At 39.7% G+C, this 15,893-nt stretch overlaps 1 protein-coding gene across 1 annotated transcript in view; it reads right to left on the reverse strand.

The window, feature by feature from the left end:
- Positions 1-15,893, reverse strand: part of LOC126259263 (cytosolic non-specific dipeptidase) — a 177,569-nt gene that overhangs the window by 43,962 nt on the left and 117,714 nt on the right. The window contains exon 5 of the mRNA XM_049955896.1: positions 4,840-5,038. Coding sequence (XP_049811853.1) covers positions 4,840-5,038 — 199 coding nt within the window. The remainder of the gene's footprint in view (positions 1-4,839; positions 5,039-15,893) is intronic.

Raw genomic sequence — 15,893 nt, forward strand, 5'->3', positions numbered from 1 at the left:
CAGCAACCTGAAAGTACCTTAGATACCAGCAAGCAAAGCCGCATTTCTCTCAGTCAAGTGTTGTTTGGCAAAAGTGGCACTATTGGCTCACCCATGAATTAACAGCCCATTGGCCATCAAGTGTATGCAAGTCAAAATGCCACAGGAGCAGCATTGCAACAAAAGGTGGATGGCAGATGACAATTGCTTGCCTTTTATTCACGTAGCCTTACACTACAGCAAAGGAAAAGGAACACCAAAGAAAAAGGAACACCACTGATCGGGACATGTTGGCAATCTAGATGGCTGTTCAACACTTTTGGTCGTCAGTAGGGGGCAAACAGTTCACAAACTACTAATGTTGTTCTTCCACTGTGCCACAGCTCGCAGATCACCACAGCTGTGAAAATAGGCTGAGTATATAGCAGAATACACAACCAACGTGTGACACATTTCCAGCAAGGACAACATCATTGCAGATTGTCTGTCACAGAACTGCGCTTGTTTATTAGCAGTACCGTGGGTGGGGATAGTAGTAAAGTAGCATGATCAGTATCAAATGAACATGCAGCCCTATGGCTATGACGAATCCCTGCCCCATATGGTGATACAAGCATCTGGTGTGACAGATTGTGAGGAGTACAGCAATCTTACCTTCCTGAGAATTTAAATGTAGGGTTTTCCAGGCACTACAAATTTGGCTCACCCAGGCATACATGCTACAGCAAAATTAGTAGCAAGTGAAGTGGTGTGGCCTGGAGTACAGAAGGACTGCAGAGCTTAGACATGTTCTTACCTTAAGTGCCAATGGAGCAAAATTAATCACCATGCTTTTATACCAGTTATGCAATTTCCAATACCCAGTCAGATTTTCCAACACTCGTGCTGACAACATGGTACTGATACCATATTCGGGTGGCCAATATTTTCTGGTTACAGCCATTAATCGGTTGAGAAGATGGCCAGAAGCTACTATACCAGACATCTTGGCAGAGAAAGTGGCCAAGGCATTAGTGGGTATATGGTTTTCAAGATTTGGTATGACTCGCGCAGTTACAATGGATTGCGAATGACAGTTTGAATCATGGCTTTCAGCAGAAATCCTACAGCTATTCACAACCATCTGTGCATTACCAGTGATCACCTTGAGTGTAGTGTGATGGTGGAAAAGCTGCATCATACACTAACGGCTAAACTGACCCATTCTTCATATACATGGACGGAAACAGTACCACTGGTATTGGCGGGCCTGCACACGACAGTCATGGAGGCTTTACAATGCTCACCAGCTCAAATGGTCTACGGAGAACAGTTGAGGGCACTGGTAGAGCTCATAAGCCTAACAAGAGTTGAGACCCAACCATCAGAAGTAATGGACTTCACATGGCAACTCAGTACATACATGAGATATTTGCAGGAAAGCCCACCAGTCAGACATGTAGAAAGACAGATTTTTGTTCACAAGGACCTACATATTACACCACATGTCTGGCTCTGAGGCAATACAGCATAGCCCCCATTAAGCCAACATATACTGGGCCATACAAGGTATTTTCAAGGCACACAGACACCTTCAAAATTGACCAGAATGGTAGACATGGAACAGTATCCACAGACAGGTTAAAGCCACCATATCTAGCTGTGGAGGAATGGGACAACAACGATTTGTCAATTATACATGAAAACAAGATGATCCAACAGCACTGAGTGATGTGGAGGGTTTCACGGTGATTCCAGAAGAGACTGCTGCTATAGTACTCACTGCTACTATGCCAGAACCTCCGTAGGCCATTGTTATAGGGGCTGGATGTCAATTCAGTTACCAACTTTCCCTGGGAACCGGGATTTAGCCCCTTAACATAAACCCTGAGTTACCTCATTTTTATTTTGACAGAAACTTAAAATACCAAGTATACTAGGGCAACTTAAGAAGAGACCTTCAAAAAAATAAAATCCAACTTATATCCATTTCAGCACTGATAGTTATATGTTCGGCCATTAAAGAGCGTCTGGTACTACATTTTTAGCCTGGCTGTCATGTTTTGATTGAGGTAGTTGCCACTTGATATTTTCTTTACAGTATGCAGACTTGGGTACTCAACAACAAAATGCGCACTTTCAGACTCTCTCTTATATTGTTGTTTACAAAATGCTTTCAAAACAGGATTACTACAGTGATCCTGAGTTTGACACTGAATTTAGCAGCTCTAAGCAGAATGTAATGTTACTTCATTAGACATTGAAAGTGATGATAGTTCATCAGTTGAGCGACAAGTGCTCACCAGTGGTACAAGAAAATACACCCTTCATGCTTCAGTCAGCTCCTACAGGATCTGTGTTCACAGGAATCTATTGTGAAATACATGGTTAGACTTCATAGCTACACAAAAAATAAAAAATGACTTCACGTTTCAGGATATTTTAGTCAAAGACCAGTGCATGAGTATACTTAGGATTTTATTACTTTGTAATTCATTATTTTGATCTTCAAAAGTCATCTTTATATGTATATACATAATTCATTCATTATAGGATGTTTTTCCATTAATAAACTATTTTTTGGAATGTAATTTGAAAAAAAAAGTTAAGTTGTTCTTTGTGGGGCTACAATTGCCTGAGACTGCAGTCATAAGTGTGTGAGTTGCGTTTGTGCATGTTGTCTATTTTTGACGAAGGCCTCAAGGGCTGAAAGCTTTATTTGTGACATTCTTTTTGTTGTGTCTACCTGCGACTCAGCATCTGTGCTATATGGTGAGTGGCAACTTTCCTTTTCATAATATTGTTACAGTCCATCCTGGACTTTACATTGTTTGTTAAGTTAAGGGTTTAGAGGAACATGCGGGTGGCGGTACTTGTATATTTTATAAATAGTTTTAGTTCCTTATTCCATGGTTGTTGAGTTGGTGCTAGTACGTTAAATAAAATAGCAAGCTAGATTAACTCATGCCTGGTTATTCTGGCTTATCATAATTAGAAGAAAGTAGCCGCCAAACATCTTTAAAAACTGGAAACCTACATTAGGAAACTGGGCTACACAGATATGCAAGGAAAGAGGGCTTCTTTGTAATTATATCTCCAGATGATGCCACCACCATGACAGCATCTAACACAAATCTGATTTTAGGATGAAACATGTAGAAGTTTTAAGTTTCTGTGTAAATGTATAGCTTGGTTTTGCAGGTGAGCTAATATCAGAAAGAGCCCATGAAAAAGATAATGGTTTGGTAGCATACGAAAACTTTCTCAATGAATGATCTTATGACAACTTCTTTACAAGTTCAACAATGGAAGAAGGATTTTAATGATTCCAAATTGTGCAGTATGAAACCATCAGTCTTGTGCACAAGAAAGGATGTTGTTAAGTGAAGCAGAGAGGGAGTAAAACAAAGTTATTATTTACCAGAGGTGACTGGCAAGTTGAAACGAGTGATCTCCAACTGTGTAAAATGTTTAACTGTAAATAAAAAAAATAGGACAGAAGGAACCCTTCCTTCAACTCTTATTTTGTACTTGTCATATGGATCACAATAGATTACTTTAATTGGCTCATAAGAGACACAAATGAATAAGTATTACTGATGATGCTTGTAATAAGTTTATTTGCCTGTGTCCTGTAAAGACTACAAAATCAGTAGAAAGAATTAGTAACGTAGAATTGCAGAAAAATAATTTTGAGAGTCCAATCCAAGTAACTACTGATAAAGATACTTGCTTTACATCTCAATAATTTGAGGATTATTGCTGAATGGTAGAATACTGACACATTTTAATAACAACAAGACTCCTTAAAGAGGGAGAGGACAGACTGACGGTATAAACTGTATTATGGCTACAGTTATTGCTGAGCTTCATATAGACAACCATATTAAATGGTTCGAAATCCAACAGTTCAACATGCCATGAATTCAACTTACCATGGAAGTATTTGGAAAACACAATTTGTACTTTTCATGGGATTTAGAGTTCACACACAGGCCACACTTCACATCATGAAATTACTAGACAAAAAAGGTGCTAGCTTCAACCAGTCTCAAAAGAAATCCTTCATGTACAACGTTGGGGATCTTGTGGCAATAAAATACATACAAACTGGCCCAAAATTAAAGTTGAAGAGAAAGAATATTACTCCCTCCTCAGTGACAGAAGTCAAAACAAATTATATGTATTACGTTCGCGAAGAAAATATTACCCATCAGGGGTTTAAGACAATGACAGTAAGTGCCGAAATCATATAATCCTGACCAAGTTGGATGCTTGTCAGGACAGTCAAATATGGGATTCAGAGGGGGATTTAAAAGTTTTGTTGCTGAAAAGATAGGCAGCACACAAGAGAAGTCAAATAATACTAAGCAGTTGTTCATGGAGAAGACATGAGTTACATCATCCAGTTTTTTTTCTTTTCTTTTGTAGAGAATTTGTAACTGTGGTAATAATAAATAATTTGTTTGACTCTCTGAACCATTTTTCGAGCACATATTGTCCTGAGAAATTGTTTTTTTCTAAAAAGGTGTTAAGTTAAAAACAAAAGAAAATAATTTAAAATTGGAACAGCTAAATATTTTTGTGGTAACAGAAGCACGATATAACCGTATTGCAGATTTAGACTGACTGAAACTGACCTGGGGTACCTGTTGTCAGATTTACAAATAAGTACATCAAACTTTCATACGGTAGTTTCTGTTTTTCCACAATTGGTTAAGACAACAAAAATTTCTACTATTTTAAATCATTACAATTATATAGGATTAAACAAACTATTTGACTGAAAATAAATATTTTGAACACATGACTCAAAAGGGAAATAAGGAGAGACACAATGTGAGGCAACAACATTAAATTCTTAGGCAGTCCATCTCTTACCTTATCCTCATTGTGGAGTAATTTATTAGTTCCAATGTCTGCACGGTATTCATCTACACTGAACTCTATATTTTTGTACATCTGTCTTTCTTCATCAGTCAAAGGTGCCACATCGTCCATAATACCGGTAATCAAAATCTTCCCATCCTTGTCAACAAGGGTATTCATTAAATAAATAAGGTCAGACATACCCTCACACCTGAAAAATAATTAAAGCATGTATTTTATAATTTTCAGAACAATAACTGTAACCAAAAAAATTAAAACTTCAGTGCGATCACACAATTCCAGAGGTGACTGCTATACTTCTGTGCTGATGCTCTTGGTATCTTATGCCGTATCACCCTACAAATATCGTAGTAATTAACTATTATGCGTGGCAGAGAATCATACCAGCGACAGATTTCTCTAGAGACTTTGCACTATTTGCAGATTAATATATGCCACTAATGGATCTTTCTATAAGAAAGGTGATGTCACAAATGTCAATAACCAACAGCCAGTCTCACTCCTCACAATGTTTTCCAAAAATTTTTAGAGGGTAATGTAGTCTTCAGTTGTCACCCACTTCAGTAGTGATGGAATACTGTCTCAATCGTACCTTCAATTTCAAACGGACAGCTCTACTGAGGCAGCTATTTATGCATTTGTTCACTGACCACAACCCCATTCGACACATCTCTTCCCCAGTCACACACACACACACACACACACACACACACACACACACACACACGCACACACACACACGGAGAGTGGGAGAGTTAGCTCCAAGGATGAACATTGTGTAAAAGCTCATTTACATTTTAACTGTATGCCAAGGGGTTACCTTTACTCTTTGCATTATTTGTAATCCATCCAGAACTTTCTTTTATCGTATTTTAGTCATAAGAAGATGAACAACTGTCCAGAACACCCCATAGAGAAATTAAGGGCAAAATTTAGGCTGAATATCATGTACAATCAATTAAAGTCACATTTAAACCCACTTGTTATCATTACAACTCATCAAACAACCTAGTTGTTTTCTGCTTCACATATCATTTGATAAATTTCATGATGCTGATCATAATTTTTCCATCACATTGTAATATTTTAAAAATTTAAAATTTTAATGTGAGGTTTGAAACACTAACAGCAGCTCATATAGTCTCAGCATTTCTCTTTATTTTGCAATGTGTAAAATTTAATAACCAGTTGGAAGGAAAATAATGACGAGGTAAATTCCATTTATTTATTTTCTTCCTTTTTTACTTGTAACTCTGAAGAATGCTTTCCGTCTTTGTGTTGATCTATGTTTAGGTTACTGTGCTCAAAAAGATTGTTAGTTACCTCTTTACTCCAATAGTTGCTGTATTGGCATTAAATTTTAGTGGGTACCTTGATGAATCTGCTCACTTGTCCCATTTCATAGTTTACCCAACAATGTTATGGTAAACTATCCAAATGGGAAAACCGTGTCTTAATCTTCAAACATTGAGCACTCCAGTTATCTGGGATTTGACCAGCAGTTTTCACCTCAATGTGTATTTAAATCATATGATTCTTGCATTCCGAGACATTTGACACACATCATTCCAGAACATAGGAAATGTTCCTTCTCATCCTATTCATGGAGTTTTCACAGTGTCTAATGAAGTCCCATGTGCACTTCCAGCCAGAGTCCATGCAGTCTTAGTGATGTGTGATACACAAGAGGAATCATGTGATGTATTTCTCAGTAGGCTTCCTCTGAGATGTTTGTTGGCAGACCCAGATTACTTCTGTGGATTACTATGCTTACACTATCATGCTAAATAAGTCACCAGCCTCATTTTCACCAAAGGTACATGGTTAAAATAGCCACATCTTCTGCATCACTTTTCAGTAAAACAACTTTCAAAAAACTCTCAGATCCAATCAAGAGATTGGAAAACGAGCAATTTAAACATCCACTTCACTGCCTCCAACCAGTTTCTTGCATATTCTGTATAAACAACACACAATATCGATCTAAAGTTAGAAGGTATAAGATCACACACAAGAACAAACTTAAAAACTTCTACTGGTGCCAATTGGAATTTATTATCCATTAATAAGCCTCATCAATTCCACCTCATTGTTATCAAACAACAGCATCTAGCTACCTGCTTCACTCTCTGGTAGGTGGTCTTTCCTGACAGAGTCCTTGTATGCTTGCTAAACAGCAATACCCACCTTGAAGAAAAAAAAAAAAAAATATTATTCTCTTGACGACCAACACATTAAATCTGTACCCAAGGCACCACCCACTTCATCCACTAGATCTCCACACTTTCTGTCTCTTTTATCACTTGGTGTTCTTGTCACTATCAATGCCACCATGCTGATTCCATTAATATTGTCACTAAGCATGACCACTCCCAACATACAGCCAATTCCATATCTATAACATAGTTCATGCTATTCAAGATTACTAGTACTTTAAAAAAAAAACTTCTACAAACAAATCTGCAACACAGCCATAAGCACTTGAATAGTTGTATGTGTACCAATTTGTTCATGGGCCATCCTTAAAAATACTTTCTGGCTACTTAGAATCTCAAAACCATCATCAAATCAGACCAACAGCGAGGGTGCTTTTTCCATTCCTCCTGAACCTGATCTTCTCACTCACTGAGTCTGCCTTGTCCTCCTCATCTCAGCAAGTCTCTTTTATCTTTATCTTGTTGATGGGTCTTGTGAAACCTGTTTTTACATCAAACCTACCAACATCAATGCAGGCAGGATCTGAGCTGCAGGGGGGAACAACTCTTGCTAGTTTCCCAGTGGATAATGAAATAATTTTGAGATTACATGGCAAATGGATCTCAGTGTACTTGCTATTGGTCAGTACTGATCAGATGTTTAGTCATTGTTCAAACAAACATTGAATTAATATGTTTGTTTAAGTGGTGGTACAGGATTTCAGCATAGCTTTTTGCATGGACTATGCTGCATAAACACTATATGGTCAACTTCAAAACTGCTTCATAGCCTGTGTTAATTATATTCTCTGCAAGTGGAAATTCTTCCTGCAACATATTCACCATTCTCTTAGGATTCTTGTCTGAAGTTTCACTAGCCCATATTACCTGCCATTTCTTATCATCAGCTTCATTCTTGTATGTGTTTTCTTGTTACATTCCAAATTTCTTAGCCAATGAAAACTGCATAATGCACAATAATGCATACATGCTGCACAACCTAGAGCATTATTAACAATTCAACAACTGACACTCAACAATTTTTTCAGCAACAACATTCAGGATAACATTTACTGATTTAAAATTATTTTCAAAATAAACATTCTAGGTTTTTTGATTTAAATAAATATGTCCACAAATCAGACTCCCAATAACTGACTGATTACTCTCTGACAGTAGTCTTAATACTTCTGGAAAGTATCCACAGTTCATTGGTTCATGGAATCACGTCGGATAATGTTTTGGAAGCTGCACAATGTTTCAACAAGACAGCTGATTTTTATCATCTTCAGGTGCTTACTGACATGTTCCTGCAATGGGTCACCAATATATACACTGGCTTGCTAGAGAAGCACAGGTGCCAAGGGGTGGGGCTATAACATCATTGTAGACAAATCAGAGAATACAGCAACATTCAGTGCCCTCTACTGGAGAAACGGGCCACAGTCTTCACATGTATGACACAGGAAAAGCGCAAATCACTGCCCTGAGCACGTGCGGGCAGAGTGTTAGCACCCAGTTTAAGTGTGTGGATTCTGATTTCCCACCTGTGCTGACTCCGATTCATTCATCTGCAGCTGACAATGCCTCAGTAATGTGAACACAGATGGGGAATCTGAGTCCACACACTCAAATTGGGAACACACACAACACAGAGTACACAGGCTGCACTAGGGGTTGGCATACTCTGGATCAGGTGGTTGAGCACCTGCTGGGGTAAAGCCTCCCATTCTTGCACCAGTGCCCGTCAGAGCTCCTGAAGTGTCCTAGGGGTGTGAAGACGTGTAGCAATACGTCAACCGAGAGCATCTCAGATGTGCTCCTGGGGTTTAGGTCTGGAGAACAGACAGGCCACTCCATTCACCTGATATCTTTTGTTTCAAGGTACTCCTCCACAATGGCAGCTCGGTGGGGCCATGCATTATCATCCATCAGGAGGAAGGTGGGACCCATTGCACCCCTGAAAAGGCAGACATACTGGTGCAAAATGACGTCCCAATACAACTTACGTGTTACAGTTCCTCTGTCGAAGACATGGAGGGGTGTACATGCACCAATCATAATCTCACCCCACACCATCAAACTGCAACCTACATACAGGTCCCTTTCAAGGACATTAAGGGGTTGGTATCTGGTTCCTTGTTCACGCCAGATGAAAACCCAATGAGAATCACTGTTCAGACTATACCTGGAATCGTCCGTGAACATAATCTGGGACCACTGTTCCAATGACCACGTACTGTGTTCTTCACACCAGGCTTTATGGGCTCTCCTATGACCAGGGGTCAGTGGAATGCACCTTGCAGGTCTCCGGGCGAATAAACCGTGTCTGTTCAGTCGTCTGTAGACTGTGTGTCTGGAGACAACTGTTCCAGTGGCTGCGGTAAGGTCCCGAGCAAGGCTACCTGCAGTACTCCATGGCCGTCTGTGGGCACTGATGGTGAGATATTGGCCTTCTTGTGGTTCTGTACACTATGGATGTTCCGTACTGTAGCACCTGAACACGTTTCCTGTCTGCTGGAATCATTGCCATAATCTTCAGATTGCATTTTGTGACACATGGAGGGCCCTTGCTAAGACCTGCTGTGTTTGACCAGCCTCCAGTCACTCTAGTATTCTGCCCCTCATAACGTCATCAATATGTGTTCTTTGAGCCATTTTCAACACACAGTCACCATTAGCACGTCTGAAAATGTCAGAACACTTACTCGCTGCACTGTACCCTGACGTGCACCAACACACCTCTGCGTATGTGGACTGCTGCCAGCACCACCGTGCGACAACCGCAGGTCAAATGCACCGCATGGTCATACCCTGAGGTGATTTAAACCCGCGAACCACCCACCAGAGTGTTGTTTCACCATGTATCAGCATTATCCTTAATTTATGAGCATGGGTGTATGATGATGTTATAGCCCCACCTGTTGGCACCTGCACTTTTCTAATGAGCCAGCTTATATATTGGTGAGCCACTGCAGCAACATGTCAGTAAGCAGCACCTGGAGATGATGAGCAGCTGTCTCACTGAAATACCTTACAGCCTTCATAACATTAACCCATGTGATGCCATGTAAGATAATGGGGGCAGTGTCGCATGGTAATACATATCACAGCTGTGGCACCATCTGCTGGAACATGTATATTGTGGGAAATTTCCCCAAGAATTTTCTGGCGAGCCAGAAAAGTGCTTTAGAAAAAATAAGTACTAAGACAAGTCATCCACAATGAAACAGTTTTACTTTAATCTGTACAAGATTTGACTGTGTTTTCAATGAGAATTTAGAAATTGATATTAAAAACAAAAAAATAACATTTGAATAACACATAGTAAGACTCTTAACTAGTGTATGTGAAATTAAATGATCGTATGGCATTGTTGGCCGAGAGGCCCCATTCAGGTTAGGCCACCAAGTGCAAGCCTTATTTCAGTCGATGCCACATTGGGTGACTTGCGTGCCAATGATGAGGATGAAATGATGATGAGGACAACACCAAGTCCATGAGCGGAGGCAATCTCCAACCCGACAGGGAATCGAACCTGGGCCCGCTGCGTGGGAGGCAAGGACATTACCACTCAGCTAAGCAGGCAGACTATTATATGTGGAATCTGATGATGTAATGCCGGCCGGAGTGGCCGTGCGGTTGTGGGCGCTACAGTCTGGAGCCGAGCGACCGCTCCGGTCGCAGGTTCGAATCCTGCCTCGGGCATGGATGTGTGTGATGTCCTTAGGTTAGTTAGGTTTAATTAGTTCTAAGGTCTAGGCGACTGATGACCTCAGAAGTTAAGTCACATAGTGCTCAGAGCCATTTTTTGGTGATGTAATGATCTTAAAAAACAAATAAAAGTGAATTTTATAATACTTATGAAAGCAAGAATATTTTAATTTTTTTGATAAATAATTTTAATGAATATGATTTAAGTGTAAACTATAAATGACCATTTGTAGTTTGTCTCTGATGTAGTTTTGATTAGGGTAGCGGTTAAGTGAGTCATGGAGCTGAGAGCACACAGAGAGATTTTCGGAGCCTTCTGCTGGTGGACATTGATCTGGCAAGGGTGTTCAGGCAATGAAATACTGCTTAGGTATGTGAGCTGAGTACGCCATTTTGGAAGTCTTTTGATGTTAGGACTGAATTTGTATTTCAGCACTTCTGAAATACCAACAGCTGGTTGTCTTTTGAGTACTATGTAACGTCTTCTTCTGGATTTGCATATACATAATTTATCAGCAAACTGCTTTCATGCACTGGCAGATACATGACCAATCCAGTTTGTACTTGGAATATTACCATATTGATGAATCTTCCATTGTGAACTATTATCATTAAATCAAGTGTTTTCAAAAGTGTTAACGTGTTCTTCATAATTCACTGACAGATTCACTGGCCACTTGATGAAACTACAACATCCACATGAGGGGTAAATGCAACCAGAAGGCAACTGCTCCCCTCAGTAGATGAGGCATCTGCTAATTTTAGGATGTTCACTTTGGATGAAAAGTAGCATTGGTTCCTGTTATTGAACACTGAACAGGCGTTTACTTGTGCATGCTACCACCTTGGTATGTTGCAACTGGATGGGCCCAACTTGGATTCAACTTTTTCCAGGTAAGTATTTCAGGATCGAGTGTCCCAGAAACTGTATAGGCCTGTGAACAGTCAGTGTGGAGGCTCGGACCTATAGACAGTGCATAGCAGTAATAGTCTGACTGTGCAATCATTGTGCATATGTGGACACTAATATAGCAGTAGGCTGCAGTGTAAGAGACTCCACAGTGTAGGCCTAGCTCATGCTGCCACATTTTGTGTGACAGTCTTTCACAAATTTGGGATGCTGCTGGTCCACATGAATTTTGCAGAGCTGCCATGTTCAAGCTGTCGCTGGTCCACGTGGTAGACGTAGCGAGATGCCACTGACCTTACCAGTGCTGGTCAGTGTTGCTGTTCTCACTTGCTGTGCCACACATGAACATGTCTCGACCATCTCCATGCCGTCGACAGGCCATCTCCATGCTCACGCTGTAGCCAAGCTATACCATCGCCAACGTTCATCCCATATTGTTTCCTTGCTGCTGTCTTCACAGCGTCTTTATCGTCACCTGCTCCACGTGTTGCAGTAACAGTTGATGTCATAGCAGCCACAAGTTAAGTACAAGCATTAGTTGCATTATATGTCTTGTGTTGCTAGTCATCAGCCATGGATGATGAGATACAGAAACTTCCAAGTGAATGAAGATCCGCAGAAATCAGAATAAGGGTAACAGTTATGAAAATAATTTCAATGATAATGGGAACAGGTGGTCAAGTAATAGGAACGGGGACTGGAGAAACAGGCAGGAGAGAGAAGAAATAAACCATTAAAGGGGTAGAAATGACTATCCACCTAGAAGAAATGATAATGAACACAGGCACAGGGGATGACACAGTGCAGAATTTCAAAGTAGGTGGACAGAAAATCAGACAGAGCTTCACCTAAGGTCCATAGGACGACTAGGACATATGCTGTGAATAGGACCAGAGAAGGGTACAATAAACATTAGAGGAAAAGGAGGAAGTTGGCTATATGCCAGATGGATGCTGTGCTGGGTAACACTTATATGTGGGGAGGTTTTATGAAATTTAATAAGAGAAATAAAGATACAAAGGGGAGAAGTGTCAGTGATGTGACAATGAACTGGGTTACATAAGGGAGTTATTGATAGGGATGAGATAGTGGAGCATAGAGGGGATGAGAATAGCATTGGTTTGTCTACATTTGGGGGTGCTGTGGGACTGGAAATTGGAGCTGAGCCTGTTAGAACTCTAATAAATGTTGCTGACAGTGTTGGCAGAGTAAATCTCAAGAGTTCTTTGCATAATGTAAATGATTTTATTACAAAGGAGGCAGATGATATTGTATGTGACAATGGTCTAGCAAGTGTGAAAGATTTGAATATGCCAGTGCCAAAGATAGAGCAAGGTAATATCAGTTGTATTAATAATGAATTGAGAAAGGAAGGAGATGGTGAGGCAGATATTAGGCATGATGAGATCTGCTCAGTAAATACAGTGAAAACATTTGTATTCACGGAAGACAGAAATCATGTGGGTCTAAGTAGGGATATTATCAATGAATGGATGGGGAAGGAGGAGCATTAATGTAAATTACGAGATGTGATATGCAAAGGTGCTTCAGATGTTGGTGCCAGAGGAATGGGAGCAGTTAAAATCCGAAGTGGCTAGAAAGATACAGAAATTGAAATATGGGAATGCAAGTGAAATGTCGAATGATCTATTTAAAGGGGATATGGAGACTGAATATGGGAATGGGTGTGAGGATGCATATATGATGGATAAAGAGAGCAGGGAGGAAACTGAGGTTGATATGATGGAGGAAGCTGAATTAAAAGTCATAAAAGTACAGAAGGTGCAACCTATTGTCAAGTTAATAGTGCAGAATGTTGAAAGTGAAGCATTGCTGGATACTGGCTCAAATATATCACCTGTATTTGAATCCTTTTGGCAACGAGTAAGAAGTAGGAATCTACTAGAGCTAACTGTAAGTGCAACTGGGGCATGCAATAAGTCCATCAGAAATAAAATAACTTTAGAATTTATGATAAGTAATTATTGTTTTAGTGTGTGCTGTTTTATCATTTCAGGACTGCCAGTATACATTATTTACAGATATTGGGGATAAGGATATAATTTTGGATTTTGATGCTGGAGGGTACAAAAAGAGAACAAAGTTTAAAGAAGAATTAAAAGAAGATACAGTGATGGCACATTTACAGAAGGAAAATGAAAAGTATGAGGAGTCATGTGCAGGTGAACAAATAGATAATAAAGTAAAGGAGATGCAGGACTTATCAAAAGAGAGAGGTTTTCAACAGGGAGAGCTTCTGCATAATCATAAAAGTGTGTTTTCAGATAAGCCAGGGAAGGTAGTGAATTTTGAGTATTCCCTGAACATGTCACCTCATGTTGTCATTAAGGTAAAGCCTTTCCTGATTGCAATGAGGGACAAAGAAGCAGTCACAGATAGAATTCAACAAATGCTGGAATGGAAAGTATGAGAACAGAAAATGAGTGAATACAGCAGTCCAATTGTAGTGGTTAGGAAGAAGGACGGAACTGTACACAATGTGCTAGATGCCAGGAGACTAAGAACAGTAAAATAATGGTAAGAGAAAATGACCAACCATAAAATATGAATGAGTTGTTGCTAAGATTCAATAATGTGATGTTAATGTCTAGTGTGGATCTGACCTGTGTGTTATGGCAGGTGCCACTTCCAAGAAAATCTGAAGATACACAGCTTTTTTGTTTGAGGGAAGGACATACATGCTGAGAGCTGTTCCATTTAGTCGGTTCATATAAGATACTATTTTTATTAAAGTACTGATCATGTACTTGGGTGTGAGTTGATGAGGCAGCTTACAGTATTCATAGATGATATACTGATCACTAGTGATATATGGCACGGACATTGTCTGTTGTTAGAAAAGGTGTTCAGGGCATTACAGAATGGGGGAATGACTCTCAAACTTAGTAAACATGAATTTCTGCATGTGGAATTAACTTCTTTAGGCCATCAATTAACAACTCTAGGGATACTGTCTAACAGGGATAATATCAAGACCACTGCAGAAAGTATGAGGCCAGTGAGCAAAAAACAGTTGATATGTTTCACGGGGATGTGTGATTTCTACTGGAAATTCATCAGTGACCATAGTACGAACTCTCCAAATTTGTGTAAATTATTAAAGAAAAATTTTTCCTGGAATTGGATAACCCCCCCCTCTCCCCATCCTCCACCCCCCAACCACCACAACAACAAAATATTTATAAACTAGAGTGCGTTCCTAATCAAGTGATGATCAATGCTGTAAAATTTCCACTACAAATTCAAGATCTCAGATATCTAAATCTACTTTAAAAATACACAAAGGCTCACAGCCTTATCAGACTTACAGTACCATCACCACTCCTACCATAGTAGCCAGAGGCTAAAACTGCAGGAGGGTTATGTCTAAAAAGTAATGCAGGAAATAAAATCTATGCATATCATTGGATAAATGTAAGCTACTGACTCCAACCCGCCCACTTGAGTTGCATAACATCAGTCACACACTACATTTTACGTAATGGTTAGGGGAAAAAAAGAGTCTAAGTGCTCAAAGTTTCTGCACTGAAAACTATTAGATCTTGATATGAAGAAAATAAATAGCTACAGGTTTACAGTGATGGATTCCAGAGAAGATTAGAGACATGGGAGCCAGAATAGAATGCCAACAATGCACAGGATATGTAACATTAGGAGACATCATATATATTTTGATGGAGACATTGGAGCCATAACTATTGCTCTGTATCATTTTACCTACAGATATCAGATTTAGTAAACCAGTAATATTAAGTATTTCAAAAACAGCTGTATTGGTGATCTGTAATCACGTGGTGCTTCCAGTGTGCAGAGAAAACATTGGAAAGTTATGACACAGGCGAGAATACCTGCTTTCAGTGGATACCCTTCCACAGTGGAACTAGAGAGAGTGAAATGAAAGACCAGAGCAGCTGCAAACATTCATTATCAAGCTGGTCTGGATATAAAAATAAAGTATAATCCTTCGAAAGGTGCCCTGTAATTTTCACTCCCAGAATGGCCCCGAAGAGAAGCTGTTGTGAGATTTCCGAGCACAACATGACACAACCACTTCAGCAGCCCTCTTCACAATCTAGCTATTCTTGACAGTTCAAACTGCACACTCTGCAACAGCTGGGATTCCATGGATGCTTTATGCTTAATTATTTATACACCACTGTTTGCAAAACATGTTGTGGACAGTTACTGAGAAGCAAGAGATAAAA

This window comes from Schistocerca nitens, chromosome 5 (genome assembly GCF_023898315.1).
Source record: "Schistocerca nitens isolate TAMUIC-IGC-003100 chromosome 5, iqSchNite1.1, whole genome shotgun sequence".
Taxonomy (NCBI): Eukaryota; Metazoa; Arthropoda; class Insecta; order Orthoptera; family Acrididae; genus Schistocerca; species Schistocerca nitens.